Source organism: Nipponia nippon, unplaced genomic scaffold (genome assembly GCF_047370975.1).
Source record: "Nipponia nippon isolate SJK-2023a ecotype South Korea unplaced genomic scaffold, ASM4737097v1 scaffold_5, whole genome shotgun sequence".
NCBI classification, from domain to species: Eukaryota; Metazoa; Chordata; class Aves; order Pelecaniformes; family Threskiornithidae; genus Nipponia; species Nipponia nippon.
In genome coordinates, this window is record NW_028262369.1 from 22,719,947 (window position 1) to 22,736,934 (window position 16,988).

The following is a 16,988-nucleotide window of genomic DNA, read 5'->3' on the forward strand; positions in this document are numbered from 1 at the left end:
AACCCACTACATCTAGACCATGCGGTCATGGTCCCACAAGCCAACAGGAAGGAACACACAGCCGTGGACAAAGGGACCGCCGCAACACCCACCAGATCTCTACCCCGGCATCATCCTACAGAAAGACAGAAGGTACCCAGACCATTGGGTAAAGACACACAACACCCACCCTATCTGTACCCTACTCAGGTCCCACAGGCAGCTCAGAGGTGCCCACAGCCATGGACAAAGGCAGCGCCGCAACACCCACCAATTCTCTACCGTCTCATGGTCCCACAAGCCAACAGGAAGGAACACGCAGCCGTGGACAAAGGAAACTCCACAACACCTACCACATCTCTACCCAGTTACCATCCTTCAGACAGCCAGTAGGTGCCCAAAACTATGGGCAAAGGGACAGACACAACACCCATCGTATCTCTCTACACCATTCAGGTCCAAAAGGCACCTCAAAGGTACCCACAGCCATAAACAATGGGAGCGCCGCACCACCCGCTACCTCTGTACCACAGTGTCAGGGTCCCACAAGCCGACTGGAAGGAGTACACAGCTGTGGACAAAGGCAGCTCTGCAACACCCACCGCATTATGTACCCCTGTCACGATCATACAGCCAGCCAAAAGGTGCACACATTCATGGGCAAACGATAGCTGCACCACCCAATGTATCTCTACCTCATCCAGGACCCACAGGCAGCTCGACGGCACCCACAGCCGTGGACAACGGGACCTCCGCAACACCCACAGTTATCTCTACCCCATCGTCATCCTACAGACAGCCAGAAGGTACCCACACTCATGGGCAAAGGAGAGCCACAACACCCAATCTACCTGTACCCCATCCAGGTCCCACAGGCAGCTCGAAGGGACGCACAGCCATGGACCCACAGGAGCTCTGCAACACCTACTGGAACCATACCCCATCGTCATCATACAGACAGCAGGAAGGTGCTCGCAGCTATGGACAAAGGGACCGTCGCAACACCCACCACCTCTGTGCTGTCTCATGGTCCACAAGCAAACTGGAAGGAACACGCAGCCATGGACAAAGGAACCTCCGCAACACCCACCAGATCTCTACCCAGTCATTATCCTATAGCAAGCCAGAAGGTACCCAGATCATTGGGTAAAGGGACAGACACAATACTCATCGTATCTCTACCCCTTTTAGGTCCCACAGGCAGCTCAAAGGTACCCACAGCCGTGGGCAACGCAAAAGCCGCAAAACCCACTACCTCTAGACCATGTCATGGTCCCACAAGCCGACTGGAAGGAACACGCAGCTGTGGAGAAACAGACCTCCGTGACACGCACCGTATCTCTACCCCATCATCATCCTACAAAAAGCCAGAAGGTACCCACACTCATGGGCAAAGGAGAGCCGCACCATCCAATCTATCTGTACCCTATCCAGGTCCCACAGGCAGCTCCAAGGTGCTCACAGCTATGGACAAAGGGAGCGTCGCAACACCCACCAGCTCTGTACGGTCTCATGGTCCACAAGCAAACTGGAAGGAACACGCAGCCATGGACAAAGGAACCTCCGCAACACCCACCAGATCTCTACCCAGGCATCATCCTACAGAAAGACAGAAGGTACCCAAACCCTTGGGTAAAGACACACACACAACACCCACCATATCTGTACCCCATTCAGGTCCAAAAGGCACCTCAAAGGTACACACAGCCATGGACCACGGCAGCACCGCACCACCCACTACCTCTACACCACACCATGGTCCCACAAGCCAACTGGAAGGAACACACAGCTGTGGACAACGGGAGCTCCGCAACACTAACCGTATCTCTACCTCATCATCATCCTACAGCCAGCCAAAAGGTACCCACGCTTGTGCGCAAAGGAGAGCCACAACACCCGATCTACCTGTACCCCATCCAGGTCCCACAGGCAGCTCGAAGGGACGCACAGCCATGGACAACAGGAGCTCTGCAACACCTACCGGAATCATACCCCATCGTCATCATACAGACAGCAGGAAGGTGCTCACAGTTATGGACAAAGGGACCGTCGCAACACCCACCACCTCTGTGCTGTCTCATGGTCCACAAGCAAACTGGAAGGAACACGCAGCCATGGACAAAGGAACCTCCGCAACACCCACCAGATCTCTACCCAGTCATTATCCTATAGCAAGCCAGAAGGTACCCAGATCATTGGGTAAAGGGACAGACACAATACTCATTGTATCTCTACCCCTTTTAGGTCCCACAGGCAGCTCAAAGGTACCCACAGCCGTGGGCAACGCAAAAGCCGCAAAACCCACTACCTCTAGACCATGTCATGGTCCCACAAGCCGACTGGAAGGAACACGCAGCTGTGGAGAAACAGACCTCCGTGACACCCACCGTATCTCTACCCCATCATCATCCTACAAAAAGCCAGAAGGTACCCACACTCATGGGCAAAGGAGAGCCACAACACCCAATCTACCTGTACCCCATCCAGGTCCCACAGGCAGCTCCAAGGTGCTCACAGCTATGGACAAAGGGAGCGTCGCAACACCCACCAGCTCTGTACGGTCTCATGGTCCACAAGCAAACTGGAAGGAACACGCAGCCATGGACAAAGGAACCTCCGCAACACCCACCAGATCTCTACCCAGGCATCATCCTACAGAAAGACAGAAGGTACCCAAACCCTTGGGTAAAGACACACACACAACACCCACCATATCTGTACCCCATTCAGGTCCAAAAGGCACCTCAAAGGTACACACAGCCATGGACCACGGCAGCACCGCACCACCCACTACCTCTACACCACACCATGGTTCCACAAGCCAACTGGAAGGAACACACAGCTATGGACAAAGGGAGCTCCGTAACACTCATCGTATCTCTACTCCATCACCATCCCACAGCCACCCAAAAGGTACCCATGCTTGTGGGCAAAGGAGAGCCGCACCACCCAATCTATCTATACCCCATCCAGGTCCCACAGGCAGCTCGAAGGGACACACAGCCACGGACAATGGGAGCTCCGCAACACCCGCCAGATCTATACCCCATCATCATCATAGACAGACAGAAGGTGGCCACAGCTGTGGGCAAAGGAGCGAGGCAACACCCACCATATCTCTAAACATCATCATCCTACAAAAAGCCAGAAGGTACCCACACTCATGGGCAAAGGAGAGCCGCACAACACAACGCATCTGTACCCCATCCAGGTCCCACAGGCAGCTCCAAGGTGCTCGCAGCCATGGACAAAGGGAACGTCGCAACACCCACCACCTCTGTGCTGTCCTATGGTCCACTGGGAAACTGGAAGGAACACACAGCCATGGACAAAGGAGCCTCCTCAACACCCACCAGATCTCTACCCCGGCATCATCCTACAGAAAGACAGAAGGTACCCAGACCATTGGGTAAAGACACACAACACCCACCCTATCTGTACCCTACTCAGGTCCCACAGGCAGCTCAGAGGTGCCCACAGCCATGGACAAAGGCAGCGCCGCAACACCCACCAATTCTCTACCGTCTCATGGTCCCACAAGCCAACAGGAAGGAACACGCAGCCGTGGACAAAGGAAACTCCACAACACCTACCACATCTCTACCCAGTTACCATCCTTCAGACAGCCAGTAGGTGCCCAAAACTATGGGCAAAGGGACAGACACAACACCCATCGTATCTCTACACCATTCAGGTCCAAAGGCACCTCAAAGGTACCCACAGCCATAAACAATGGGAGCGCCGCACCACCCGCTACCTCTGTACCATGTCAGGGTTCCACAAGCCGACTGGAAGGAGTACACAGCTGTGGACAAAGGCAGCTCTGCAACACCCACCGCATTATGTACCCTGTCACGATCATACAGCCAGCCAAAAGGTGCACACATTCATGGGCAAACGATAGCTGCACCACCCAATGTATCTCTACCTCATCCAGGACCCACAGGCAGCTCGACGGCACCCACAGCCGTGGACAACGGGACCTCCGCAACACCCACAGTTATCTCTACCCCATCGTCATCCTACAGACAGCCAGAAGGTACCCACACTCATGGGCAAAGGAGAGCCACAACACCCAATCTACCTGTACCCCATCCAGGTCCCACAGGCAGCTCGAAGGGACGCACAGCCATGGACCCACAGGAGCTCTGCAACACCTACTGGAACCATACCCCATCGTCATCATACAGACAGCAGGAAGGTGCTCGCAGCTATGGACAAAGGGACCGTCGCAACACCCACCACCTCTGTGCTGTCTCATGGTCCACAAGCAAACTGGAAGGAACACGCAGCCATGGACAAAGGAACCTCCGCAACACCCACCAGATCTCTACCCAGGCATCATCCTACAGAAAGACAGAAGGTACCCAAACCCTTGGGTAAAGACACACACACAACACCCACCATATCTGTACCCCATTCAGGTCCAAAAGGCACCTCAAAGGTACACACAGCCATGGACCACGGCAGCACCGCACCACCCACTACCTCTACACCACACCATGGTTCCACAAGCCAACTGGAAGGAACACACAGCTATGGACAAAGGGAGCTCCGTAACACTCATCGTATCTCTACCCCATCACCATCCCACAGCCACCCAAAAGGTACCCATGCTTGTGGGCAAAGGAGAGCCGCACCACCCAATCTATCTATACCCCATCCAGGTCCCACAGGCAGCTCGAAGGGACACACAGCCACGGACAATGGGAGCTCCGCAACACCCGCCAGATCTATACCCCATCATCATCATAGACAGACAGAAGGTGGCCACAGCTGTGGGCAAAGGGAGCGAGGCAACACCCACCATATCTCTAAACATCATCATCCTACAAAAAGCCAGAAGGTACCCACACTCATGGGCAAAGGAGAGCCGCACAACACAACGCATCTGTACCCCATCCAGGTCCCACAGGCAGCTCCAAGGTGCTCGCAGCCATGGACAAAGGGAACGTCGCAACACCCACCACCTCTGTGCTGTCCTATGGTCCACTGGGAAACTGGAAGGAACACACAGCCATGGACAAAGGAGCCTCCTCAACACCCACCAGATCTCTACCCCGGCATCATCCTACAGAAAGACAGAAGGTACCCAGACCATTGGGTAAAGACACACAACACCCACCCTATCTGTACCCTACTCAGGTCCCACAGGCAGCTCAGAGGTGCCCACAGCCATGGACAAAGGCAGCGCCGCAACACCCACCAATTCTCTACCGTCTCATGGTCCCACAAGCCAACAGGAAGGAACACGCAGCCGTGGACAAAGGAAACTCCACAACACCTACCACATCTCTACCCAGTTACCATCCTTCAGACAGCCAGTAGGTGCCCAAAACTATGGGCAAAGGGACAGACACAACACCCATCGTATCTCTACACCATTCAGGTCCAAAAGGCACCTCAAAGGTACCCACAGCCATAAACAATGGGAGCGCCGCACCACCCGCTACCTCTGTACCATGTCAGGGTCCCACAAGCCGACTGGAAGGAGTACACAGCTGTGGACAAAGGCAGCTCTGCAACACCCACCGCATTATGTACCCTGTCACGATCATACAGCCAGCCAAAAGGTGCACACATTCATGGGCAAACGATAGCTGCACCACCCAATGTATCTCTACCTCATCCAGGACCCACAGGCAGCTCGACGGCACCCACAACCGTGGACAACGGGACCTCCGCAACACCCACAGTTATCTCTACCCCATCGTCATCCTACAGACAGCCAGAAGGTACCCACACTCATGGGCAAAGGAGAGCCACAACACCCAATCTACCTGTACCCCATCCAGGTCCCACAGGCAGCTCGAAGGGACGCACAGCCATGGACCCACAGGAGCTCTGCAACACCTACTGGAACCATACCCCATCGTCATCATACAGACAGCAGGAAGGTGCTCGCAGCTATGGACAAAGGGACCGTCGCAACACCCACCACCTCTGTGCTGTCTCATGGTCCACAAGCAAACTGGAAGGAACACGCAGCCATGGACAAAGGAACCTCCGCAACACCCACCAGATCTCTACCCAGGCATCATCCTACAGAAAGACAGAAGGTACCCAAACCCTTGGGTAAAGACACACACACAACACCCACCATATCTGTACCCCATTCAGGTCCAAAAGGCACCTCAAAGGTACACACAGCCATGGACCACGGCAGCACCGCACCACCCACTACCTCTACACCACACCATGGTCCCACAAGCCAACTGGAAGGAACACACAGCTGTGGACAACGGGAGCTCCGCAACACTAACCGTATCTCTACCCCATCACCATCCCACAGCCACCCAAAAGGTACCCACGCTTGTGGGCAAAGGAGAGCCACACCACCCAATCTATCTATACCCCATCCAGGTCCCACAGGCAGCTCGAAGGGACACACAGCCACGGACAATGGGAGCTCCGCAACACCCGCCAGATCTATACCCCATCATCATCATAGACAGACAGAAGGTGGCCACAGCTGTGGGCAAAGGGAGCGAGGCAACACCCACCATATCTCTAAACATCATCATCCTACAAAAAGCCAGAAGGTACCCACACTCATGGGCAAAGGAGAGCCGCACAACACAACGCATCTGTACCCCATCCAGGTCCCACAGGCAGCTCCAAGGTGCTCGCAGCCATGGACAAAGGGAACGTCGCAACACCCACCACCTCTGTGCTGTCCTATGGTCCACTGGGAAACTGGAAGGAACACACAGCCATGGACAAAGGAGCCTCCTCAACACCCACCAGATCTCTACCCCCGGCATCATCCTACAGAAAGACAGAAGGTACCCAGACCATTGGGTAAAGACACACACACAACACCCAGCCTATCTGTACCCCACTCAGGTCCCACAGGCAGTTCAAAGGTGCCCACAGCCATGAACAAAGGCAGCGCCGCAAAACCCACTACATCTAGACCATGTCATGGTCCCACAAGCCAACAGGAAGGAACACACAGCCGTGGACAAAGGGACCGCCGCAACACCCACCAGATCTCTACCCCGGCATCATCCTACAGAAAGACAGAAGGTACCCAGACCATTGGGTAAAGACACACAACACCCACCCTATCTGTACCCTACTCAGGTCCCACAGGCAGCTCAGAGGTGCCCACAGCCATGGACAAAGGCAGCGCCGCAACACCCACCAATTCTCTACCGTCTCATGGTCCCACAAGCCAACAGGAAGGAACACGCAGCCGTGGACAAAGGAAACTCCACAACACCTACCACATCTCTACCCAGTTACCATCCTTCAGACAGCCAGTAGGTGCCCAAAACTATGGGCAAAGGGACAGACACAACACCCATTGTATCTCTACACCATTCAGGTCCAAAAGGCACCTCAAAGGTACCCACAGCCATGAACAATGGGAGCGCCGCACCACCCGCTACCTCTGTACCATGTCAGGGTCCCACAAGCCGACTGGAAGGAGTACACAGCTGTGGACAAAGGCAGCTCTGCAACACCCACCGCATTATGTACCCTGTCACGATCATACAGCCAGCCAAAAGGTGCACACATTCATGGGCAAACGATAGCTGCACCACCCAATGTATCTCTACCTCATCCAGGACCCACAGGCAGCTCGACGGCACCCACAGCCGTGGACAACGGGACCTCCGCAACACCCACTGTTATCTCTACCCCATCGTCATCCTACAGACAGCCAGAAGGTACCCACACTCATGGGCAAAGGAGAGCCACAACACCCAATCTACCTGTACCCCATCCAGGTCCCACAGGCAGCTCGAAGGGACGCACAGCCATGGACCCACAGGAGCTCTGCAACACCTACTGGAACCATACCCCATCGTCATCATACAGACAGCAGGAAGGTGCTCACAGTTATGGACAAAGGGACCGTCGCAACACCCACCACCTCTGTGCTGTCTCATGGTCCACAAGCAAACTGGAAGGAACACACAGCCATGGACAAAGGAACCTCCGCAACACTCACCAGATCTCTACCCAGTCATTATCCTATAGCAAGCCAGAAGGTACCCAGACCATTGGGTAAAGGGACAGACACAATACTCATCGTATCTCTACCCCTTTTAGGTCCCACAGGCAACTCAAAGGTACCCACAGCCGTGGGCAACGCAAAAGCCGCAAAACCCACTACCTCTAGACCATGTCATGGTCCCACAAGCCGACTGGAAGGAACACGCAGCTGTGGAGAAACGGACCTCCGCGACACCCACCGTATCTCTACCCCATCATCATCCTACAAAAAGCCAGAAGGTACCCACACTCATGGGCAAAGGAGAGCCACAACACCCAATCTACCTGTACCCTATCGAGATCCCACAGGCAGCTCGAAGGGATGTGCAGCCATGGACAACAGGAGCTCTGCAACACCTACCGGAATCATACCCCATCGTCATCATACAGACAGCAGGAAGGTGCTCACAGTTATGGGCAAAGGGAGTGCTGCAACACCCACCACCTCTGTACTGTCTCATGGTCCACAAGCCAACTGGAAGGAACACGCAGCTGTGGAGAAACAGACCTCCGCGACACGCACCGTATCTCTACCCCATCATCATCCTACAAAAAGCCAGAAGGTACCCACACTCATGGGCAAAGGAGAGCCGCACCATCCAATCTATCTGTACCCTATCCAGGTCCCACAGGCAGCTCTAAGGTGCTCACAGCTATGGACAAAGGGAGCATCGCAACACCCACCAGCTCTGTACGGTCTCATGGTCCACAAGCAAACTGGAAGGAACACGCAGCCATGGACAAAGGAACCTCCACAACACCCACCAGATCTCTACCCAGGCATCATCCTACAGAAAGCCAGAAGGCACCTAAACGCTTGGGTACAGGGACAGACACAACACCCACCATATCTGTACCCCATTCAGGTCCAAAAGGCACCTCAAAGGTACCCACAGCCGTGGGCAACGCAAGTGCTGCAAAACCCACTACCTCTAGACCATGTCATGGTCCCACAAGCCGACTGGAAGGAACACGCAGCTGTGGAGAACAGACCTCCGCGACACGCACCGTATCTCTACCCCATCATCATCCTACAAAAAGCCAGAAGGTACCCATGCTTGAGGGCAAAGGAGAGCCGCACCATCCAATCTATCTGTACCCTATCCAGGTCCCACAAGCAGCTCCAAGGTGCTCACAGCTATGGACAAAGGGAGCGTCGCAACACCCACCGTATCTCTACCCCGTCATCATCCTACAGAAAGCCAGAAGGTACCCACACCATTGGGTAAAGACACACAACACCCACCCTATCTGTACCCTACTCAGGGTACAAGCACCCATCGTATCTCTACACCATTCAGGTCCAAAAGGCACCTCAAAGGTACCCACAGCCATGAACAATGGGAGCGCCGCACCACCTGCTACTTCTGTAATATGTAGGGTCCCACAATCAACTGGAAGGAGTATGCAGCCGTGGACAAAGGCATCTCTGCAACACCCACCGCATATGTACCCTGTCACGATCATACAGCCAGCTATAAAGGTGCACACATTCGTGGGCAAATGACAGCTGCACCTCCCAATGTATCTCTACGTCATCCAGGTCTCACAGGCAGCTCGTAGGCACCCATAGCTGTGGGCAACGGGATCGCCGCAACACCCACTGTTATCTCTACCCCATCGTCATCCTACAGACAGCCAGAAGGTGCCCACACTCATGGGCAAAGGAAAAAAATGCAACACCTAACGTACTGAAACACCATTCAGTTCCCACAGGTAGCTTAAAGGTGCTCATCGCTGCAGACAAACCACCTGCCACCTGTATACCATCTGGTGGTCACAAAGGCAGCTGGAAGGAACACGGAAACGTGGACAAGGGGACCTCCGCAACACCCACCTTATATGTACACCATCGTCATCCAACAGATAGCCAGAAGTTGCCCACAGCCATGGACAAAGGGAGCGCCACAACACCCATCACTGTTGCACCATCTCATGGATGCACAGGCCAACCGGAAGGAACACACGGGCATGGACAATGGGATGTCCGCAACACCCACCGTATCTGTACGCCGTCACAATCATACAGCCCGCCAAATGGTGCCGACACTCATGGACAAAGGAAAGCCACACAACCTAATTTATTTGTACACCATCCAGGTCCCACAGGCAGCTCGATGGCACCACAGACGTGGATAACGGGAGCACCGCAACACCCACTACCTCTGTTCCATGTCATGGTCCCACAAGCAACTGGAAGGAACATGCAGCTGTGGACAAAGGCAACTCTGCAACACCCACCGTATCTCTTCTCCGTCATCATCTTTCAGACAGCCAGAAGGAGCCCAAACTTGGGGGTAAAGGGATGGTTGCAACACCCACCGTACCTGTACCCCATTCAAGTCCCACAGGTAGATCACAGGCTCCCACAGCCGTGGATAACGGAAGCACTGCAACACCCACTACCTCTATATCATGTCACAGTCCCACAAGCCAACTGGAAGGAACATGCAGCGATGGACAAATGGATCTCCACAGCACCCACCATATCTGTACCCCGTCATCATCCAACAGACAGCCAAAAGATGCCTGCTGTCTAGCCCGTCATCATCCTAGAGACAGCCAGATCTTGTCCACAGCCATGGACAACGGCAGCGCCGCAACAACCACCACCTCTGTACCATGTCACAGTCTCACAAGCCAACTGGAAGGAACACTCAGCCATAGGTAATGTCACCTCCGCAACACCTTTGCTTAATTTCAGAGGAAGACAGACGCAAGTCTCGCACTTCACAGATACCCTCAGCATTGCCAGCCACTCATGGACGCAGGGTTGGGCACTGGGACATGTCTTCTATGCCAAAGTGTGAAGGATCACCTCCAGAAAACACAACAAGCATCAGCATCTGTCTTCCAGAATAGCCTTCAAACCCACAAATGGTCCCACAAGGAGCTCGAAGGAATATGCAGCCGTGGACAAGGGGAGCTCCGCAACACCCACCATATCTGTACCCCGTCACGATCATACAGCCAGCCACACAGTAAATCTACTAATACCAAAAACAATCTGCTATATAAAGAATAGAAGTAGGAAGATCTGAGAGTCTCAAAAACTTTGTTGATTGTATAGAAACATGTTTAAGGTTCTGTGCTCTTACGGCCTCCAAACACAGTTTTAAAGCCTTCATGAATCTGGAGAGAAAGTACTTTAACACTCTAAAGCCAACAAAAATATGTACACAGTAAAAAGCTAGTTATATACTAGAGCATCTAGATTAAATGAAAAAATTCATCCTTCTCTTACTCTTTCCAAGTATTTTCAAATATTTCCCTTCACACTGAACACAGACATTTAGTCTGCTGTTAGATAGCAGAATATAGTACCTCACACACAAACTGGCCTTACCATATTCAGAAATCAAATTTGAAAGATAATGGGACATTAAAGCACGAATTTTTGCTCTTTAGAGGCAGGTGTTAAGAAACACCATTACCCTCATGAAATTTTGACAGATATCTATCACAGCCACTGCATTAAGATTTATGTCCTGGAAATCAAGGTTGCCTCAGGAGATAGCCCAGCCTGTGGGACCTATGGCGATTTGGAAGGACAGGAACGTGTAAATAAATATTTGTCCATTTCTGTACCTCACAAGCGCTAAAAATCTGTGAATCCCCTATTTAGAGAATTCATTCGTAAATGGAGGATCAGACGTAAATAATTCAGGATTTCATTCAGGACAACATTTCCTTCAAAGACTTAAGTATTCCTTTAATAAATTGCTTCTGGCTTGTATTACCTGACACAAATGCATCTGGAGGTAGGTACATTTTCCTCTGATCACATCATAGGCACATGTGGTTTGTCCTAAAAGAGGCCTCAGGACTAGTTTTTCAAAGGAAATCAGACAGTTGAGGTTAGCTTTGTCCCAAAGAAACATTCACTAAGGGAATACACCTGAGAGATACCGTAGTGGACCAGTCTACTTCTGGCTAACATCAGTAAAGTTTCCAGCTCTCCATTGGCTTCAGTAGAAGCTGACAAACTATGCAGCCAAAAAAGGCACTAAGGGACAATCAAGCTATGTGACGGCAGAGAAGTTGATGACTTCATACACAGCAGACAATGCTCCTCAGTAGTTTCATCACAGAATTGAAACATATGACACTGGAAGATTTTAAGTTCTTACCTGTTCTTTTATTTCTGTCCACATAACAATACTTGATTTCGTAATCTTTAAATAAGTCATGGATTTCCTGAAAGATAAAAGTACAAGTAACATCAGATAAATAATTCACCAGACCAAGTAAGTGTACAAATTCATCTTCATTTGGGGGGGTGGGGGGAAAGAACAATCTTTTCCAATAAACAGAAAATTTCACCATAGAAACACTGTCAAATATTTGTTTTTAAAAGAGCTGGTTATACTACTGCAGCAATGTTTTTCTCTCATATAAAAAATTGTCTTACTGAATTTGATTAATTTACTTTTCATTATATAAAGTCACATAAGCACAACAGGGTGTCCTTTTGACTGTCTTTTGATAAAGACAAATAACATCACAGTTCATTAAATAGCAAAACCTCCACAATTTCTCCGAAGTACAGCTAGCATAGTTAAAATACCACACAGACAAGAAATACTTGCAACATCACATCACGCAGTTTACTGAGGGCAGGCAACACCATCATAAAATGCAACAGTTGCTTTAGTTTCCTCTAACTGCTCAAGTTCACTTCAACAGATTTTCACTCTTAATAATGAATATTCTTTCAACCAGCAGATAATTTTGCCCAGAATAGCCCTGGAAAGTATCCTCTATCAATTAGTACTCGTAGTGGCTGACTCTCTGTTGAAGGGTACTGAGGCAGCCATCTGCTGACCTGACAGGGAGTCATGAAAGGTATGCTGCCTTCCAGGAGCTAAGGTTCGAGACATGGCTGAGAGGGTGCCACAACTCATCAAGAAAACGGATTATTATCCATTGTTACTATTTCATGTAGGCATGAACAACACTGAAAGCTGAAATCTGGGTAAAATCAAGGAAGACTTTCAAGCCCTGGGGGTGCAAGTGAAGAACATTGGTACCCAGGTTATCTTTTCCTCCGTTTTGCCAGTTCGAGGGAAGGGGGTAGCCAGAAATAGGCGCATAATGCATATCAACTCCTGGCTACGTGGCTGGTGCTGTCATGAGGGTTTTGGCTTTTACGACAATGAGGCATTCTTCGATGACTATAACATCCTAGGGAGGGATGGAATCCACCTGTCTAGAAGGGGCAAGGGAATCTTCAGCAACAGGCTGGCTAACTTGGTGAGGCGGGCTTTAAACTGAAGGTCTCAGGGGGTGGGGTCCAAAACAGAAATGCTCATGCCACCACATCCAACTGGGGAGTAAGTCAGGCCAATCAGAGCGGCAATGGGTGTTCCTTAGCTGTCTCCCAAGATGTGTAGCAGAGGAGCAACCACCTCAAGTGTATGTATACAAATGCACACAGTCTGGGAAACAAACAGGAGGAACTGGAGCTCCATGCCCAGTCAGAAGGTTATGATATCATACGAGTAACTGAGACATGGTGGGACAACTCGCATGACTGGGGAATCGCGACGGACAGTTATAGGCTGTTTCGCAAAGACAGTCAGGGAAAAAGAGGTGGAGGAGTCGCACTCTATATTAAGGAAAACCTCGAATGTATCAAAGTCAACTACGGTGATTGTGAGTGCTCTATTGAATGCCTCTGGGTTAAAATCAGAGGGGTCGTCTCCAAGCAGGACCTTACAGTGGGCATCTGCTACCGACCCCCAAACCACGATGCTAAAGCCAATGAAGCAATATTTGGGACACTAAGGCAAGCTTCTGCTCAACAGAACCTGGTTCTCATGGGTGACTTCAAGTACCCAGACATTTGCTGGAAGAACAATACAGCAGCTCGCATGTCATCCATCAAGTTCCTGGAATGCGTAGAGGACTGTTTTCTCTTACAAATGTTAGATGTGCCAACCAGGAAGGAGGCACTACTGGACCTGCTATTCACAAACCAAGAAAACCTGCTCTGCAATATCTCGGTCAGTAACAACCTTGGCTACAGTGATCACAATATTGTGGAGTTCAGGATCCGGATGAGCATGCTGAAGGTTAGCACCAAGACAAGGGTTCTAGATTTTAGAAGAGCAAACTTCAGCTCGCTCAGAGCTCAGTTGGGAGGGATTCTGTGGGAAGCTTCCATGGAGGATAAAGGAGCCAGTGAGTGCTGGGAGTTCTTCAAGAATGCTCTCTTGGAAGCACAAAAACAGTTTATCCCCTATAAAAGAAAAGGAAGTAAGCAGAGCAAGAGGCCCCCTTGGCTCAAGCACGAGCTCCTGGGTCTGCTTAAAACCAAAAGAGATGTGTACCAGAGATGGAGAAGTGGAAGATCCACTGAGAACTACAAGGGCATGGAGAAGTGGAAGTCCACTGAGAACTACAAGGGCATTGCCAGAGTGTGCAGAGATGCAGTTAGAAAGGCAAAAGCTCAACTTGAATTGGAACTGGCCAGAGATGTCAAAAATAACAAGAAAGGGTTCTTCTGGTATTTAAGTTGCAAGCAGAAACAGAAGGAAAACACAGGCCCACTGTTAAACAGCAGAGGTGAATCAGTCACCACCAATGCTGAAAAGGCAGAGGTTCTCAACACCTTCTTCACCTCTGTCTTTACCAACACTGTTGGATCCCAGGCGTTGGGAACAAAAATCCAGGAGGATCCAAACACAGACCCACCATCAGTGAAGAAGAAGTTAGTATGTGAATTATTACAGGAGCTTGACCCCTACAAAATGATGGGCCCTGACGCCATCCACCCGAGGGTGTTGAGAGAGTTGGCTGATGTCATTGCAGGGCCAGTCTCTATAATCTTCAGGAAGTCATGGATATCGAGGGATGTCCCAGAGGACTGGAGGAAGGCAAATGTTATCCCTATCTACAAGAAGGGCTCAAGGGAGGATCCGGGTAATTATAGGCCCATCAATCTTACTTCAATCCCCAGGAAAGTCATGGAATGGATCCTCCTGGGGGCCATCATGAGTCAAATGAAGCATGTGATTGGGAAAAGCCAACACGGCTTCACAAAAGGCAGATCGTGCCTGACAAATCTAGTGGCCGCCTATGATAAAGTGACCTGCTCAGTTGACATGGGGCGAGCGGTCGATGTTGTCTACTTGGACTTCTGCAAGGCCTTTGATATGGTTCCCCACGGCCTCCTCCTGGAGAAACTGATGCGTTATGGCCTGGACAAGTGGTCTGTGCAGTGGGTGAGGAATTGGCTGACGGGCCGCACCCAAAGGGTGGTGGTAAATGGCTCTTTTTCAAACTGACAACCTGTCACAAGTGGGGTCCCCCAGGGACCAATATTGGGCCCAACGCTATTCAATATCTTCATAAGCAATCTGGATAACGGCATCAGGTGTAGCCTGATGAAGTTCGCAGATGACACCAAACTGAGTGGCGAAGTAGACACTCTGAAAGGGAGAGCCACCCTGCAGGAAGATCTGGATAGGCTGGAAGAGTGGGCTAACAAGAACCTTACAAAGTTTAACAAAGACAAGTGTAATCCAGGAGTGCAGCTCAGACTGGGATCCACCTGGCTAGAGAGCAGCTCCATGGAAAGGGACCTGGGGGTCCTGGTGGACAGGAAGCTCAACATCAGTGAACAGTGTGCTGCTGCGGCCAGGAAGGCCAATAGGGTGCTGGGTTGCATCAAAAAGGGCATCACCAGCAGAGATAAAGAAGTCATTATCCCTCTCTACTTGGCGCTTGTCAGGCCACACCTGGAATACTGTGTACAGTTCTGGTCCCCGTTAAACAAAAAAAGATGTAGACAGGCTGGAGGGGGTCCAGAGAAGGGCCACCAGGATGACCACGGGTCTGGGAAGCCTGCCATATGAAGATAGGCTGAGAGAGCTGGATTTGTTCAGCCTTGAGAAAAGGAGGCTTTGAGGTGATCTCATCGCCATGTACCAGTACTTAAAGGGGAGCTACAAAGAAGATGAAGACTCCCTTTTTACAAGGAGTCACATGGTGAGGACAAGGGGTAACGGGTACAAGTTACTCCCGGGGAGATTCCGATTGGACACGAGAGGTAAATTTTTCACAATGAGAACAGTCAATCACTGGAATAATCTCCCCAGGGAAGCGGTTGACTCCACTACACTGGACAGGTCTAAGACTCAGCTGGACATGGTGCTGGGCCATCTTGTCCAGATTGTGCTAGAAAGGTTGGACCAGATGATCCTCGAGGTCCCTTCCAACCTGGTATTCTATGATTCTATGAACTACTGCACAGATGCTCAACAGAGAATCAATCCCAGGAGCATTATTTGCTCCCACTAATTAATGGGGAGAGAGCAGGGGTGTGGGAGGGGTGGCTAGGAGCAGGTATAAGAGGTATACCAGTTTGCTATAGCTATTCCCCAACAAGAGCAAGATGTACGCACATGCCCCACAAAAAACACAAATGATTATCAATTCAGTGGCAAGAATGCAGAGGTGAACATTAATCATCCCGAAGAAGAAACCATGAGTAGTAACCTGCATATACGTATTCTGTTAGTTGGATAAATCCCATACATAATAGCAAAATAACCAAGCAACTTTGTCTGAAACTTTAATTGCAGGCAATTTCCAGTAGCCCAATCTACTTGCCAGTTTGCTAATTCAATATATATAGCCTAAAGGTTAATTGGGTTCTCCGTGACTGGTATCAGGTGCATACCTTTCAGTCAAGTGAGCACCAATCTCCAGTTTCACTAGTTAACAGCTGTCAAATACTACATTAATAAAATATGGCAGCGTTTCTCAAGCTACCAGCCATCCTCTAATCAGACGTGATAAGGATGTGGTTTCTGAAAAGCAAAATACACCAGGTACAATTCAAAGATTCAAGTCAGGTAGGCGATTTGACTGTGGCTCTCTCTCTAACAAGAATTAGACAGTAGTTCATTCTCAGTCATGCTTGTTCTTGTGCTCTCATGGTCCCCCTGGCAGGGCTGAGACCTCTACCTGTGGAACTGGGTTTGCGCAGTATTTCAGTG

At 50.8% G+C, this 16,988-nt stretch overlaps 1 protein-coding gene across 5 annotated transcripts in view; it reads right to left on the reverse strand.

Moving 5' to 3' along the window:
• Nucleotides 1-16,988, reverse strand: part of RAVER2 (ribonucleoprotein, PTB binding 2) — a 59,413-nt gene that overhangs the window by 33,078 nt on the left and 9,347 nt on the right. For all 5 annotated transcript variants that reach the window (XM_087733386.1, XM_087733385.1, XM_087733384.1 and 2 more), the window contains exon 2: nt 12,114-12,180. In XM_087733386.1, coding sequence (XP_087589512.1) covers nt 12,114-12,180 — 67 coding nt within the window. The remainder of the gene's footprint in view (nt 1-12,113; nt 12,181-16,988) is intronic.